A 17174-nucleotide genomic window follows, 5' to 3' on the forward strand; every position below is an offset into this window, starting at 1 on the left:
TTACAACAGTATAAATTGGGGTGCTGACCCATACTATAAATTGGTCTAATGTCCATGGGTCCTCTCAGGCCAGCACCTCCATTCACTCTTGGGTCCACTCACTCTCTCTCTCAAACTTAACACACTCTATATCATTATCCCATATATTTCAATTAATTACTAAGTTAGACTTTGATTGGCTATACAATTAATTAGTGGGCGGAGTTACCCTAAAAATCCTACATTACATGCTCTAACAGTAAATGCCTATGGTTAACATTGTACAATAGAACCCAAACTTATATACATTATTAAACACTAATTATTGTTCAAATGATGAATATCATTTATATCATTAAAACAAGAACCTTTCAAAATCACAGACAGCCTTCACTTTTTCAATGACCTGGTTGCCATCATCAGATATATTTTTATGTGTTTGAATTTATTTTAAAGTTCTTTCTCAAATAAAATATCACATATGGTTTGCCATTTGTCTGATGTTCGCACCTGTGAAACATATCCAAGTATCACATCACTCAAATATAACTGGTATATATCAAGAAACAAGGAATATTCAATTTATAATATATAATCCCATATGCAAAAATGCAGAACTGCGACATACTGATCGACCTGACTAGAAACATGATACATTGTGTTACTGTGTTGCCTAGAAAAGGTGATAAAATCGCAATGCCGTAAAAGGACCTGTATCACTCACCTGATTTGTAATGCCAAGTAAATTTCTAATTACTTTTTCATTATTTCTTTTCTAAAGGATTTAAAAGTATTTACTTCTTATTTCCCTATTGGACCTGATCACCTAGCTTTCCTGCGACAAGGTGGTCAGAGTCAAGATTTAATTATACAATTTCTGTACCCCTTCGCAAAAGCATGTTTCTGTGTAATTTTTGTTACAATTCATGCAGAACTCTATGACTTTAGTTCCGATTTAAATGTATTACCTCTGTTTAACCCTATTGGATAACACCCCTCCTGCCCCAGGGTGGAGGGTCTGAGGCAAGATTATAATTATACGAAATTGAGATCTGTAATTCCCAATTAACTTTAAGGATGTTTTGGCCTCATTTACTTTAATGAGTTCATACAGAACTTCATAATTATAACTATAGCGATTTAAAGGACTTACCATTATTTACCCCTATTAGGTACAGTAACTGATTGAAGGCAAGGATCCATATTTTAAAGGGGCAATTCAGTCTAAGAGTACATTAAAATGTGCACATATTTCGGAAACAAACCAGCTCTAATAGAAATTAGATTAGGTAAAAAAATTATATGTCTGTTTAGGGTTACATTGGCAAAAAAATAGTGTCGGTCGGTCGGGAGGATTTTTTTTTTTTTAATTTTGGTTGCATGCAATCCGGAAAAAGACCCTCCATACATGATTCCGAAATTAAAATGTGTTAAGCATTTCCGGTTAAAAAACACGAGGTAGTGTGGAAAGTAAATATTGTATCTGTTGCAATGGATTCAACGGAAGCTATACAGGAGTTCCAAAAACTGTTTTCCAATGTACAACAGTCTTCTGTTACGGATTTTTTGGCATGGATCCGTTATAATTTCGAAAGTAATATGTCATGACGTTTTACAACTTGTTCCATACACGTTTTAGTTTCAGTTTCATTTTCACGTTATGTACATGTCTCATGTTATCTAATATATTGTATGCTGCAACATGTCATTAAAAGGAAGCCAGGCACCTGTGCATGATTCACATGTACGCAATAACAGTTTCTAATACCTTATTGGAAATTCCTCGAGACTCTTATATTCCGAGCCTAACTCAGGTTGCCCTCTTCTACTTCTAGAATATAACATAGGACACTCGATTTGTTGAATATTAGTAATATTTCCGGTTAGTTGTGGTTTTATAGAAGTATGCTGGGATGGGTTTTGGGCATTCTGGTAGTTATACTGTAGGTATACAGGAATGGGGTGTTGGTCTCGGAATAGGAATACAAGCTAGGCCTACATGCAGTATGTTGTCGTCTCTGATTTTGTACTTAATATTGTAAATATGTATTATCTATGATAAAGAGTTGTTATAATGAATTTATCCTTCCTTTACACAAGCATTAACAAAACACCCATTGAACCAAGGTGATTTGGTTGTCTTGGAGACATCCTTCAAACTGGGCCCAACACACTCCTTTGATATAACACTCCTTTTATATAAGAACAGAAACTGTATTTGAAAATAAAGCTGTTACCCGATCCCCTGTTGTATTTTAATCATATTGTGAACTTCAATGAAGAGAATGAAAATATGCTTCAATATTGTTGATACAACAAGCAAATAATATTAGTAAATATATTCAGTGCAAAGAAAAGTAAACGCAATCATGCAGTTAGTAAATGTATGTGATTGATGCATGCTCATAGCCTTATGAGCTAGTAAAATACATCTTTTATATTTTTAGCTCACCTGGCCCGAAGGGCCGGTGAGCTTATGTCATGGCGCGGCGTCCGTCGTCTGTCTGTCAACATTTCCTTTAAATCGCTACTTGTCCTAGAGTTCTGCATGGATTGTAACCAAAATTGGCCACAAACATCCTTGGGGGAAGGGGAACAGAACTTGTATAGATTTTGGCTCTGACCCCCCGGGGCAGGAGGGGCGGAGTAAAATACATCTTTTATATTTTTAGCTTACCTGGCCCGAAGGGCCGGTGAGCTTATGTCATGGCGCGGCGTCCGTCGTCTGTCTGTCAACATTTCCTTTAAATCGCTACTTGTCCTAGAGTTCTGCATGGATTGTAACCAAAATTGGCCACAAACATCCTTGGGGGAAGGGGAACAGAACTTGTATAGATTTTGGCTCTGACCCCCCGGGGCAGGAGGGGCGGAGCCTAATAGGTGAAAAAGAGGTAAATCCTATAAATCGTTACTTGTCCCTAGAGTTTTTCATGGATTGTAACCAAATTTGTCCACAAACATCCTTTGGGGAAGGGAAACAGAACATAAATTTTGGCTCTGACCCCCTGGGGGCAGGAGGGGCTGGGCCTAATAGGGGAAATAGAGGTAAATCCTATAAATCGCTACTTGTCCTGGAGTTCTTCATGGATGGTAACCAAATTTGGCTACAAACATCCTTTGGAGAAGGGGAATAGAGTTTGTATAAATTTTGGCTCTGACCCCCCGGGGGCAGGAGGGGTGGGGCTCAATAAGGGAAATCAAGGTAAATTCTATAAATTGCTGCTTGTCCTAGAGTTCTGCATGGATTGTAACCAAATTTGGCCACAAACATCCTTGGGGGAAGGGGAACAGAACTTAAATAAATTTTGGCTCTGACCCCCCAGGAGCAGGAGGGGCAGGGCCCAATAGGGGAAATCAAGGTAAATCCTATAAATAGCTACTTGTCGTAGAGTTCTGCATGGATTGTCACCAAAATTGGCATCTTATATCCTTAAGGGAAGAGGAACAGAACTTGTATAAATTTTGGCTTTGACCCCCTGGGGGCAACAGGGGCGGGGCCCAAGAGGGGAATTAGAGGTAAATCCTATAAATCGCTATTCGTCCTAGGGTTCTGCATGGAATGTGACCAAATTTGGCCACAAACATCTTGGGGGAAGGGGAACAGAACTTGTATTAATTTTGGCTCTGACCCCCCGGGGGCAGGTGGGGCGAGGCCCAATAGGGAATTAGAGGTAAATATTCAAATTCCTTCAGAAAAGAAACAATGAACCTGTATCCAGAACATTACTTGGCATTACAAACCAGGTGAGCGATACAGGCCCTCTGGGCCTCTTGTTAAATGATACTTTGAATATTAAAACTTGTAAACATTGCTTAATGATGCTCCTTAGGTTTATGTGAAAAGGCTGGGAAGGAGTGTAGAAAGAATTCAGACATTATCCTGGACACGATACGAGAGGAGATGAGGGAGATGTTACCAGTCAATGCAACCTCTTCCACAGAGCGCATCCTTACACCTAAGACTGGACCCGTTAGTATTCAATAATGATGACGTCATATTCAATCTATGTGCAAAGTTATCTATCCATATGATAATCATTTACAGAGTAACAGTATATAAGTGCCAAATTTGAGTTAATTAATTATCAGTGTCACAGTTAAGTTGATCTAATATATTTGTACTATTTTTAGAATTCTGACTGTGATCCTTCTACCACTGTTCATGTTGACGCCTTCTTGTACGATGAGGATGTCATTGACAATCTGTGTGATGAGGGGAAGATGAGGAGGAACTATTGTGAACAATGTGGCTCTAAGGAGATCAGTCCACTAAGTTTGTACCTAATGTTTAGTGCTTCTCAAGTTTATACAAAATACCAAGATTTCAAGTGTGATAAGGCCAAAAAAAAAAAAATGTCTGTTTAGGGTTACCCAACAGACCCTAATTTTTTACCCTCGGCCCTATTTTTTTTCCCACTTTTCTACAATTTTTAGCTCACCTGGCCCAAAGGGCCGGTGAGCTTATGCCATGGCGCGTTGCCATCCGTTGCCATCCGTCTGTTGTCCGTCCGTCCGTCTGTCCGTCAACATTTCCTTTAAATCGCTACTAGTCATAGAGTTCTGCATAAATTGTAACCAAATTTGGCCACAAACATCCTTGGGGGAGGGGGAACAGAACTTGTATAAATTTTGGCTCTGACCCCCCAGGGGCAGGAGGGGTGGGGCCCAATGGGGGAATAGAGGTAAAACCTATAAATCGCTACTTGTCCTAGAGTTCTGCATGGATTGTACCACCCAAATTTGGCCAGAAACATCCTTGGGGTTAACAGAATTTGTATAAATTTTGGCTTTGACCCCCTGGAGCAGAAAAAGTGGGGCCCAATAGGGGAATTAGAGGTAAATATTCAAATTCCTTCAGAAAAGAAACAATGAACTTGTATTCAGTACATTACTTGGCATTACAAACCAGGTGAGCGATACAGGCCCTCTGGGCCTCTTGTTTTGCCAATATAACCCTAAATAGCTTTTGTTTCGGCCTAATTAAACTTACAACATAACAACTTTATCTTCATGCAAAAGTCATTGATTCATAAGATAAAACTATTTGTCAAGGCAATCTTAGCATGTGATTTTACATTCATTTATATATAAGAACCAAATAAAAGCCATAACAGATTGTGATAATTCAAACTGTTTTCATTTGTGATTTTACTGAATTTGGAAGAAAAATCTTTGATTATGTTTCAGCTTTTATTACTCACTCTGCATCAGTGAAACAGATTAAATACATTTTCTGCCACCTTCTGCCTAGCCTTGGTGGGAAATCTGTGCTAGACATTGGATCAAGGACAGGCGCAGTACTGTACGCAGTAAGGCTGTTATCTCAGTAATCTTCAGCTTGATTTTATTTACTGCAAGCAGAACAGAAAAAAATAACTCTTGGAGTTAAACATATTAATATAGTAAGAAGAAGAAAAGTCATATCTATATTTGAATACATATAATTTTGAAGAGATATTCCTCTTATTCCTGTAAGGGATGGAAATATTAATTTCATGAAAAATTTAATCATGCTTCATATCCATCCATTCCTTTGTGCTAACTTATCACAAATTGCTACAGCAAAACTTGTGATATATAAATTCAGTTTATAAGAAATTGAGCTGATATTTATGTAACATTACTTTTGTAGGCACATCTTTACAGCGATGCTAGTAGAATAGTAGGTGTGGAATTGGACAAAAGCTTCTGTGAACTACAACAAAAGATGGTTGACAAATATGGATTTTCAGATAGAATACAGGTAAATATTTGGGTAGTCATTACTTTCTGCTGGCGAGTTACAATGTTAGTTTTAAAGATGGAGGTTTCTGTCATAGGGGTGTATGTTTATGCTCGATAGTGAGCTGATAGAATTGTGAATTTCGTGGTCTTTGGGTCTCAGATTGTCCACTGGGGAGGGGATCAAATTTGCCAAGTTTATATAGGAAGAACATATTTATTAGCATCATTTGCTCAATTTTCATGGGAAATGCGTCAAACTTGGTTAGAATTATTAGTCTGAGATAGCATTTTAACATCATATCCATATTGGTCCTGGCTGACTCCCAGGGGCCAGAATGTCAGGTCAAAATGCTAAAATTAAAAAAAAAATTGTTTGAATCCAAAGTTTGAACGAAACAAACACTTCAAAGTTTGGAAGATTTTAAGGCCCTCTACAAATTTGATAAATTTTCATTGTTTTTGTAGATTTTGCACAAAAACATAATGAATTATCTTCAGCAGCTGCAAGAGTGTAAGTACCATGCTAAGGAAAAATCAAAAACATGTATCCAGGCATCATTATAAGCTCACCTGGCCCGAAGCTGGTGAGCTTATGTCATGGCGCGGCGTCCGTTGTCCGTCCGTCCATCCGTCCGTCCGTCTGTCTGTCTGTCCGTCAACATTTCCTTAAAATCGCTACTAGTCATAGGTTCTGCAAGGATTGTAACCAAATTTGGCCACAAACACCCTTGGGGGAGGGGGAACAGAAATTGTATAAATTTTGGCTCTGACCCCCCGGGGGCAGGAGGGGCGGGGCCCAATATGGGAAATAGAGGTAAATCCTATAAATCGCTACTTGTCCTAGAGTTCTGCATGGATTGTTACCAAATTTGGCCACAAACATCCTTCGGGGAAGGGGAAAAGAACTTGTATAAATTTTGGCTCTGCTCCCTCGGGGGCAGGAGGGGCGGGGCCCAATAGGGGAAATAGAGGTAAATCCTTTAAATCGCTACTAGTCATAGAGTTCTGAATGGAATGTAACCAAATTTGGCCACAAACATCCTTGGGGGAGGGGGAACAGAACTTGTATAAATTTTGGCTCTGACCTCCTGGGGGCAGGAGGGGCAGGGCCCAATAGGGGAATTAGAGGTAAATCCTTTAAATCGCTACTAGTCATAGAGTTCTGCATGGATTGTAAATAATTTGGCCACAAACAACCTTGGGGGAGGGGGAACAGAACTTGTATAAATTTTGGCTCTGACCCCCCGGGGGCAGGAGGGGCGGGACCCAATAGGGGAAATAGAGGTAAATCCTATAAATCGCTACTTTTCCTAGAGTTCTGCATGGATTGTAACCAAATTTGGCCACAAACATCCTTGGGGGAAGGGGAACAGAATTTGTACAAATTTGGCCATGAAAATCCTTGGGGGAAGAGGAACAGACCTTGTATAAATTTTGGCTCTGACCCCCTGGGGGCAGGAGGGGTGGGGCCCAATAGGGGATTTAGAGGTTAATATTATAATTCCTTCAGAATATTACTTGGCATTACAAACCAGGTGAGCGATACAGGCCCTCTGGGCCTCTTGTTTAATTTTACATCTATGCCCTAATCTAGGCCTTCTATATCTCAACTTTTGTTTAAAGAATAAGATGAAACAAGATTTTATTATTTACTCTGTAAAGAGTTTAAATGACATAATAGACTTGGACTAGACCATATTTTTATTTCAAAACAATACAGAGTATTCAAGTAATCGTTATTAACACTTTTATTTGAATAACTATACCAACAGTTCCCTTTAATTTTCAGTTGATGTAATAATCATGAATAACGTTTTTGAATTCTTCATGGACATCAAAGTTCAGAGACAGTAAGTAAAGGAGTAATTTGTTTTTCAGTGTATTCTGGAGAGTAATAGAGTAATACAATAAATGTATCAAATGATCAGTGATAATGCAGCTTCTTTAGTGTACTAAACCATAGGGAGAAAATTGGTGAATTAGCGTAAAATATTTGTGCTTGTTACCCTGTAGTTGAAATTAAAAGCAGATTCAATCTCAGCTGAAGTGAATTCAAACTAACATATCCGGTATTGCAAGAATGCATGTTTTATTAGTTGTTCTATTCAAATCGCCTTTCGTCTGTGGTCCGTCATCCGTCCGTCCGTCCGTCCGTCTGTCCGTCCGTCCGTTAACAATTCTTGTTACCGCTAATTCTCAGAAAGTGCTGAAGGGATCTTTCTCAAATTTCATATGTAGGTTCCCCTAGGACTCTAGTTGTGCATATTGCATTTTGGGACCGATCGGTCAACAAGATGGCCGACAGGCGGCCATCTTGGATTTTGATAGTTAAAGTTTGTTACCGCTATTTCTCAAAAAGTGCTGAAAGGATCTTTCTCAAATTTTATGTACAGGTTTCCCTAGGACTCTAGTTGTGCATATTGCATTTTGGGTCTGATCGGTCAACAAGATGGCCGACAGGCAGCCATCTTGGATTTTGATAGTTAAAGTTTGTTACCGCTATTTCTCAAAAAGTACTGCAGGGATCTTTCTCAAATTTCATATATAGGTTCCCCTAGGGCCCTAGTTGTGCATATTGCATTTTGGGACGTTCGGTCAACAAGATGGCCGACAGGCGGCCATCTTGGATTTTGATAGTTAAAGTTTGTTACCGCTATTTCTCAGAAAGTACTGAAGGGATCTTTCTCAAATTTCATATGTAGGTTCCCCTAGGACCCTTGTTGTGCATATTGCATTTTGGGACCGATCGGTCAACAAGATGGCCGACAGGCGGCCATCTTGGATTTTGATAGTTAAAGTTTGTTACCGCTATTTCTCAAAAAGTACTGAAGGGATCTTTCTCAAATTTCATATACAGGTTCCCCTAGGACCCTAGTTGTGCATATAACATTTTGGGACCGATCGGTGAACAAGATGGCCGACAGGTGGCCATCTTGGATTTTGATAGTTAAAGTTTGTTACCGCTATTTCTCAGAAAGTACTGAAGGGATCTTTCTCAAATTTCATATGTAGGTTCCCCTAGGACCCTTGTTGTGCATATTGCATTTTGGGACCGATCGGTCAACAAGATGGCCGACAGGTGGCCATCTTGGATTTTGATAGTTAAAGTTTGTTACCGCTATTTCTCAAAAAGTACTGAAGGGATCTTTCTCAAATTTCATATACAGGTTCCCCTAGGACCCTAGTTGTGCATATAACATTTTGGGACCGATCGGTGAACAAGATGGCCGACAGGTGGCCATCTTGGATTTTGACAGTTAAAGTTTGTTACCGCTATTACTCAAAAAGTACTGAAGGGATCTTTCTCAAATTTCATATATAGGTTTCCCTAGGGCCCTAGTTGTGCATATTGCATTTTGGAACCGATCGGTCAACAAGATGGCTTGGATTTTGATAGTTAAAGTTTGTTACCGCTATTTCTCAAAAAGTACTGAAGGTATCGTTTACAAATTTCATATGAAGGTTCCCCAAGGACCCTAGTTGTGCATATTGTTAATTGGGACCGATCGGTAAACAAGATGGCCGACCGACGGCCATATTGGATTTTGATTGTTAAAGTTTGTTACCGCTATTTCTCAGAAAGTACTCAAGGGATCTTTCTCAAATTTTATGTGTAGGTTCCCCTTGTACCCTAGTTGTGCATAGTACCTTTTAGGACTGATGCATAATGCCTTTCGGGACTGATCGGTAAACAAGATGGCCAACCGGCCGCCATCTTAGATTTCATTGTTGAAGTTTGTTACCACTATTTCTTAGAAAGTACTATAGCGATCTGTCTCAAATTTTATATGTCATGTGTTTGAAAAAGTTTGAAAAGCAGGGAAAAGATCCCTCTTTCCATTGTCAGACATAGATCTTTCTTTGGTGGGCGCCAAGATCCCTCTGGGATCTCTTGTTCACGAGGGTATGTGTACACTAATTGAAATATTTTGGCTATGAAAAAAAGCAGACTTCCTATTTATCAATTATGTGATGTGTACTTACAGAGTTTGGCAGACACTGTATAAACACATAAAGAAACCAGGAACAAAGCTAATTACTGTCCCAAGTATAGAAGAAAGTCTGGAAAGTTTGCAGGTATGTAACTGTGTATTCTGCTATGTCCACATTTCCTGCTCATTCTTATATTCACATCCAGTCTTTCCTGGTTTGTTCATCCCTATACCCATATGTCAATTTTCCCTCGTTATTTCATGTTTGCTTTTCCATAATATCCATCTTTTAATTTTTCTCATTGTATCCATCTTTGTTTATCCCTATACCTGTCTGTCAATCTTCCTTTGCTGTATCCATCTTTGTTCATCCCTATACCTGTCTGTCAATCTTCCTTTGCTGTACATGATTGTTTATTCCTATACCCTTCTGTCAATCTTCTCTCGCTGTATCCATCTTTGCCCATTCCTATATCTGTCTGTCAATTTTCTCTTGCTGTATTCGTGTTTGTCCATCCCTACACCCATCTGTCAATCTTATCTTGCTGTAGTCAATTTTGTTTATCCCTATACCCTTCTGTCAATCTTCTCTTGCTGTATTCATCTTTGTTTATTCCTATATATACCTTTCTGTCAATCCTCTTGTTTGTGTATCCCTCCTCAGAAGTTCAAATGTCATTCGCATGTATGATACATCATAATTTGAGATTATAGTTTTTGACTGTAGGACCAACCTTGGATGACTCTTGAATACTGTGTATTCCTCAAACTTTTAATCGGGTCCCATGTAGTTTGAGTTAAAAGAGGTTTTACTGTATATAATTATACAGTATTATTGATTAACCATGATAATTCATTTAAACAATATTTTCGTTCTTTTGTTCTTTCAGCTGAACTTGAAGTTGTCTCGATGGCTGAAAGAGATTGATGTGAAAGATGTGTGTAAACAATCCAACGTTCTACTGTATGGACTGGAGTCACCAGATGAGGACGAACTCTCATCTATCCACCTCTACGAGGTTCTACCCAGGACTTAACAAACGTTGTTCAATGTGATGAAATTGCTACAAGTCGTGGAGAGGGGCAATCTTCATATGTATATCAATTTCATAGTCCTTCAAGTTTCTACCTGGACATAATATAAACAAGGAGATGGGTACAGATCTGCAATGGACTACACATATATACAGATTTCGATGCAGTATTCAGAAGTTTCTTATGGAATGTGGCTGCATTTTTAAAGAAGTGTGATTCTGAGTTGCTCTCCTTACTTAACTTTTCCAAATTGTGATAATATAATAAACTTTGTATCTTTTGTTCCCCAAAATCATGTTGTCTTTATTACTAGAATCCACGTAATCCTAACCTTGTCACCTGATCATTTTGTGTTGTTCAATAACTTTGCCTTAAGAAAATTATGGTTGATGTTAAAACATCAACAGATTTTGACCTAGAATTGACACACGGCTTAGTTTAACTTATCAACAGAAGAGTTTCAACTTTTGGGCCTCAGATTGGACCACCACGTCCAAAAGACATCAGGGTTTGGAGGATTAGAAGTTCTGTAATATGATCTTGAATGAACATATACAAAAGTTTAACCAATCTTCTGTTAAAATTTTCCATAATTAAGGCCCTCTACCTTTCTGAAACAGCTTTTGATTTTTAGCCCACCATCATCATTCCGTCTGTCTGTCTACAATTTTTGTTACCGCTACTTCTCAGAAAGTACCAAAGAGATCTGTCTCAAATTACATGTGCAGGTTCCCCTAGGTCCATAGTTGTGCATATTGCATTTTGAAACTGATGAGTGAACAAGATGGTGGACAAGCCGCCATCTTGGATTTTGATGATTTAAGTTTGTTACCACTATTTCTCAGAAAGTGCTGAAAGGGATCTATCTCAAATTTCATGTGCAGGTTCCCCTAGGACCTTAAATGTGCATACTGGATCTTGAGACCGATCAGTCAACAAGATGGTTGACAGGTAGCCATCTTGGATTTTGAAAATTGTTTGTTACTGCTATATATCTCAGAAAGTACTGAAAGGGTCTTTATCATATTTCACATGTAGTAAAAGTTTGAAAAGCAGAGAAAAGATTCCTCTTTCCATTGTCAGACATAGATCATTTTTTGTTGGCGCCAAGATACCTCTGGTTTCACAGGGACCTGGCATGAAATTTTTTAACCACTAACAGTATACATATACATATTATAATTTCATGATATATATGTATACTGTTGGTTAAAGAAAATTGTGCCGGTCCCTGTGTCTGGTTTATCAACAGGAAATTAAAAGGCCAATATTGGACTAAAAGAATTTTTTTTAAGACCATCAATGTTTGTTTTATATATAACATAATTGAGAAAGCTAAAAGATACCATAGCAAAATGTATTAAAACTTCAATAATGTTTATATTGATAAGCCTATGACAACACAGATAAAAACAACATTCAGATATATTTATACACATTAATTATTTCAATGAAAATATAAAACTTGATGTACAAGGTAAGTATAAATCAAAACCATTTACACCATATTGAGAAAGAATTTGTACAAAATGTAAATCTGCTTAAAACAAAGAGCACTTGAAAAATTTAAATGAAAGATTATCTGTTTCTTTTGTTAAATGTACAGATCTACCACAAAAAAAGATACTAAAAACAAGTTTAAAAGCATTATTTGCAAAAACATTGTCAACTCAAAATTAAGAGTCATGGTTATCAAACTGTTATGAAAATTTAAACTGAAAGCCCTTGTGAGAAATATTTTCGAACCAAAGGAGGAAAATATATTTTAGTAAAACTCTGCATGCAACATAAATAGATACAAACATTAATTCCAAAGTCATGTACACACAGCAAAGAAATAGATTTGCAAAGAAATTAAAATTTTAAATATAGTGTTTAAAATATCTGATAGATGAATATTACAATAAATATCAGTTGTAAACAAAGTTTAGATAAACAAAAATTGACATTTCTCTGATCACAAGTACGCATGTAACATGATTAAAACCATTTCAATGGAAGTTGGCCATTGTGAAGAAAAACACTAATACTGATTGTGAAGAATTGAAAGTGTGTTACGAATATATAACCCTCATTATGACATGGGATCAACCCAATAACAGTAATACTGCACAAAACATGGATGGATTTCCATAAAAACAAAAGTCTATCACATCATTTTATCACATATTGTATTCATTATAATATGAATAATTAGTTCGCACTGAAATTATTCGTTCCTTCAAATAGCAGAGTTATCTACCCTTGTGAGCAGGTATTGATGGTTAGTTTGTGAAGGCTTATGTACCGTGGTAACCTCTGTAAGAAATTATAATTTCCCCACACAGTGTTCTGTTGTAAAATTCGACACCAGGTACCTAGTCCCAGGAGTAGATAACTCTACATTATGAAAAGGGTCATTAATACAGTTTCTTTAATCCGAGATTGCTTCAGCTCTGCGGAACATAAGTTCACTCTGATATTTTGAGGTTTCATGGTGGAAATCAGGCTGCAGTAGTCTTTCTCTACTTGGCATTTTGTACTTCCCTTCCACACGATTTCGATCCTCAACATTGTAGTGCATTTGTTCACGCTTTTCCAAGAACATATTTTCATCATGTTCTACGTGGGGAATGCCTCCAAGCTCTGCATTCTAAACAAACATAAAAGATATTGCATTATTTCTACAAGTGTATTGTTAATGTTTTCAAATGTTAGATACATTTGTTTTCATTTTCTTAAATAGTATATAAACATTACAAACATGTTGGAATATCAAACATTGGGTTGGGTGCATGCAAACTAAGAGGATCGAATGACCTTGACCAACTTTTAAGGTGACAAAAGTAAAATACCTGCAGATGACCTCTTTTTTTAAAGAACTTTACTTACCAAGAGATAATTATGGTCTTTTAATGAACAACATATATCTACAGAATCATAAATTCTGATATTCAATTGTGCTCCTGATGAATGTATAATTTTAGTGACTGGTGGATAATGTGTTTGACATGCAAAATAGCCTTGGTTAAAATACCAGTAGTATGTCTACTATGTGAGGTGACATTCATATAGCCATGGCAATTAGATCATAAGCAAAATGACAATAATATTCTTTTGTTTGTTAGTCGAGTGATGGACAGTACTGAGTACATGCATAGTAACAGTAAAAATGGCTGAACTTTTACAGTATTGTTGGATGACACGTGACATTGTTTAATTTATGACATGTTTACTTGAAATTATCAACTGGAAAAGCAATGGCAGTGCAAACATAAAATATGTATCCCACTGTGGCACATAAAGACTACAATGTAAATTGATTAAACTGATATACACAAAAATGATATTATATTAAATTAATATAACTTAAGTTTGAACAACTGCGCTAGCCAAAGGTATTCGGAGAGTATCATACTGAATACCCTTGGCTAGCGAAGTTGAAGTTTGAAATGCTTGAAATTGATCACCATATTTCACTTTTTTATATACCGTATACATGTAATGTAAATAATCATCTGCAAAGACAATAATTAGTAGATCTAAACTAAAATGAAATGTAAATAACTTATTAAGCAAATGTTCATGCTTGAACTTACATCCATGGAAACTTTGTCCAGAGCTATAATGTCTAGAAATGGGAAAAAGTATATGTGTTGGTTGATAAAGTACATTATGAAATGACTTTGTATATCGCTCAGATCTACTTTCACTTTAGAGCGAGGAAATTTCAGATTTCTGTTAATGGATAAATATCTATCGGTAAATCTGGCTCTAATGGATGATTCTATATTTACCATCATTTATATATAGATATAACTTTCAAATTCCCATATAATTATATGATAAATAGAATAGGAATATTACCTGGTAGACAATTACAATTCCTACTGGTGTGACTTTTATGTTAGATGTAAGTTAAAGTTGACTATTATCTTGTAAGTTAAAGTTAAAGATGTATGTCAATGACCTTCTTTTGGTACACACCCGAAAACTTGCCCTTCCTAGATGAGCAAAGTTTTATGACCATATGATAAGATGTTACAGTTAAAGCAACAAATATTGGTAGATTAATGGAGATACAAGGTGGGTGAAATGGTATTTTAATGTAATAAAAAATAAAAACATAAAAACGTTGGTCAGTTTAATCTTCATTTGACACAAAACATTGCCTTCCTTATAGGTGAGCCTGTGATCCAAATAAGGCATTCCAGTGACAAAATCACAAATAGTGGAGGAGATGAAATTGTACTTAAAGTAGATCAAAATGTTCATCACGGTGACCTCCATTTAGTGCAAAACACACTTCCTTACCCAGTGGAGCCTAAGACCTCAGTAAGAAATTTCAGTGACAAAGAAGCTGGACTAAGACTTATTTTTGATTTAAGGCAATGATCAAATGAAAATCAGTGATCAGCTACTTTTGGTAAGAAAAAAGTCGTAATTATAGAGGAGAAAGGTCTGTAAGTTTACATTTGTATGAAGGTCTGTGCAAAAAGATCACAGTGACAGACTTAAAACCAGAGAATAAACCAATAGAAAGTATCAAATTCCATTGTCACATTGTAGTACACAGATATTAATGTCCATACCGTCGTTTATAAGTGTGTAGGACAGTTTACTTAAGTGAACTTTATTAGCATAATAGATCAATAGTTGTAGCCAGTAAAGAATAAAGATCAGGCTTCAACTGTTGATCCAAAATATACCTATCAGGAAAGGGACAATTCTTTCAAAATAGCATTAACATTTTGTTTTATTCTTGTACCGAATGTTTTACTGCAAAATATACAAATTGCATTTAATGTAATCTTATGGAAATCATATGCCTGAATATTTATTTGATATAAAATCCACATTACGGTTATTATTGTGGATCTTGCAAATTAGCTCTATTTCCTACAAGGTCTTCATATCAACGGGAGGTGTGCTTTGACCTCCACCACATGCAATGGTAGATATATATATACCTTTACTATAAGCTCTCTGTTCTTCATGTCAGTCTTCCATTCTTGAACATACAGACGTGGCACCACTGAATGGAGGCGAGAATATTCAGGTATTCTGTAACAGAAGAAGAGTTACCAAAGGTGTACAAGATATGAAGGAATCCTGATAGGACATACACAATACTACAAAACACATTTGATTATTTTAGTTCTGATGAAGAATTGGTTCTCCATCAGTGTAAAGGCAAAACATTTTTTTTAAATTGTTCATTGTCATATAAAACATATTATGAACTATGTTATAAATGTGTGATAAGTTCCTTTTATATTTATTTATAAACTTATCATATGGAGACCCCATTGGAAATAAGCCTTCTTGGCTGTGATGGGTTATCCTAGGTAAAGATTTACATGAATAATATTTATTTGTATCTTTACGGTGAACTATCATATGTAAATTGGTGCTTTATCTATGAATTAATATCTTTATGTCAAACCAAACCACCACATGTATGTCTATTTGTTTCTAATACCTGAATTCGTAAATATTATTATTTTAACTATATTGTGGCTGTGGGATTGGACTGGGTTTATCATTGGCAACCAGGTAGCTCAATCAGTAAAACATCCGTGTTGTGCTTGGAGATTCAAGGTTTGAGCTCTGCTTTGGATGCTACATTTTTCCCCAATCTGATTGAAATACAGATCCTTATTCTCAGTCCATTTAAAAAAGGATGTCCGCTGTTAATAATAAATGGAGATAATAGTTATAACATTATTCAAACAATAAAATTTCATTCCGCATCAGCAGTCAAACCCATATTCAACTATGGTTCATATAAAGGGTGACAACTTCCTGTGGGGGTATGAAAAAGATTGACTTGATAGAATGTCTCTGATTAAACAGCGTCTTTGACAGCATGCTTCAGTGAGATATGTTAGTATTAAAAGCAGACTAATTAAAATACAGATCATTGTTTTCACTTTAGTCACCTTTTACAATAATACAGTGAGGTTAGCAGGTAAACACTGCCTATGGCCTTCCTACAGGGCAACATTTTAATAACGTCACTGCAGTGGTAGGCCTACTTTATAATATTTTTTCAATGAGAACAAAATAACTCATTGACTGGTCGGTGATATTTTTGCACTGTTGTTTTTAAGAACATTATCATTAAGACAATTTATTTCTAATGGTTAATGTGGTTGTTGTCTTGATGTGATCAAAAATAATATACATTATGCGACGATCACAACTCGGGTCATAGCTTCTTCTGTAACCCTTGACAACCAGATGTAATCCACTCTAACTCATGATTAATTACCATCAATGAGTGATTTCGTTATCATTTTGAACTGTACGATTTTGAAAATATATAAAAATGGATGCAATAATTATGTCCTTACCTCGGACGACTGTATTTGTAAAGACTTTCAGCAAATTTTTGATTGATATTTTTACGGCCCTGTGGTCCTGCCATTTTTCCTTTCTTTGTCAGTCTCGCTCACATAGACGATTGTTACTTATGCATTAGCACTGTTATAATCAAACGTTTGGTTGAACGATGTATTTGTA

General features: G+C 36.5%; 2 protein-coding genes across 3 annotated transcripts; one reads left to right on the forward strand and one right to left on the reverse strand.

Annotated features, from left to right (window-relative positions):
* Window positions 1-1017: 1017 nt before the first annotated feature.
* LOC138318500 (uncharacterized) lies at window positions 1018-10962 on the forward strand. Of its 2 annotated transcripts, none has more exons than XM_069260924.1 (9): window positions 1018-1573; window positions 3810-3949; window positions 4111-4252; window positions 5167-5288; window positions 5612-5722; window positions 6169-6214; window positions 7493-7553; window positions 9690-9780; window positions 10526-10962. In XM_069260924.1, the coding sequence occupies exons 1-9, from the start codon at window positions 1471-1473 to the stop codon at window positions 10670-10672; spliced, it is 963 nt and encodes a 320-aa protein (XP_069117025.1). In that variant the 5' UTR covers window positions 1018-1470; the 3' UTR covers window positions 10673-10962. The 2 variants fall into 2 exon arrangements, with proteins under 2 accessions (XP_069117025.1, XP_069117026.1); XM_069260925.1 differs by lacking the exon at window positions 1018-1573 and adding an exon at window positions 1629-1861.
* Window positions 10963-12030: 1068 nt separating this feature from the next.
* On the reverse strand, window positions 12031-17161 carry LOC138318501 (sperm-associated microtubule inner protein 10-like). Its single transcript, XM_069260926.1, has 3 exons — window positions 17006-17161; window positions 15620-15713; window positions 12031-13302 (listed from the first exon to the last, which is right to left on the reverse strand). Exons 1-3 carry the CDS (start codon window positions 17077-17079, stop codon window positions 13084-13086), a joined length of 387 nt encoding a protein of 128 aa, XP_069117027.1. The 5' UTR covers window positions 17080-17161; the 3' UTR covers window positions 12031-13083.
* Between the last annotated feature and the right edge of the window lie 13 nt (window positions 17162-17174).

The sequence above is a fragment of the Argopecten irradians genome, chromosome 3 (assembly GCF_041381155.1).
Source record: "Argopecten irradians isolate NY chromosome 3, Ai_NY, whole genome shotgun sequence".
In the NCBI taxonomy this organism is placed as follows: Eukaryota; Metazoa; Mollusca; class Bivalvia; order Pectinida; family Pectinidae; genus Argopecten; species Argopecten irradians.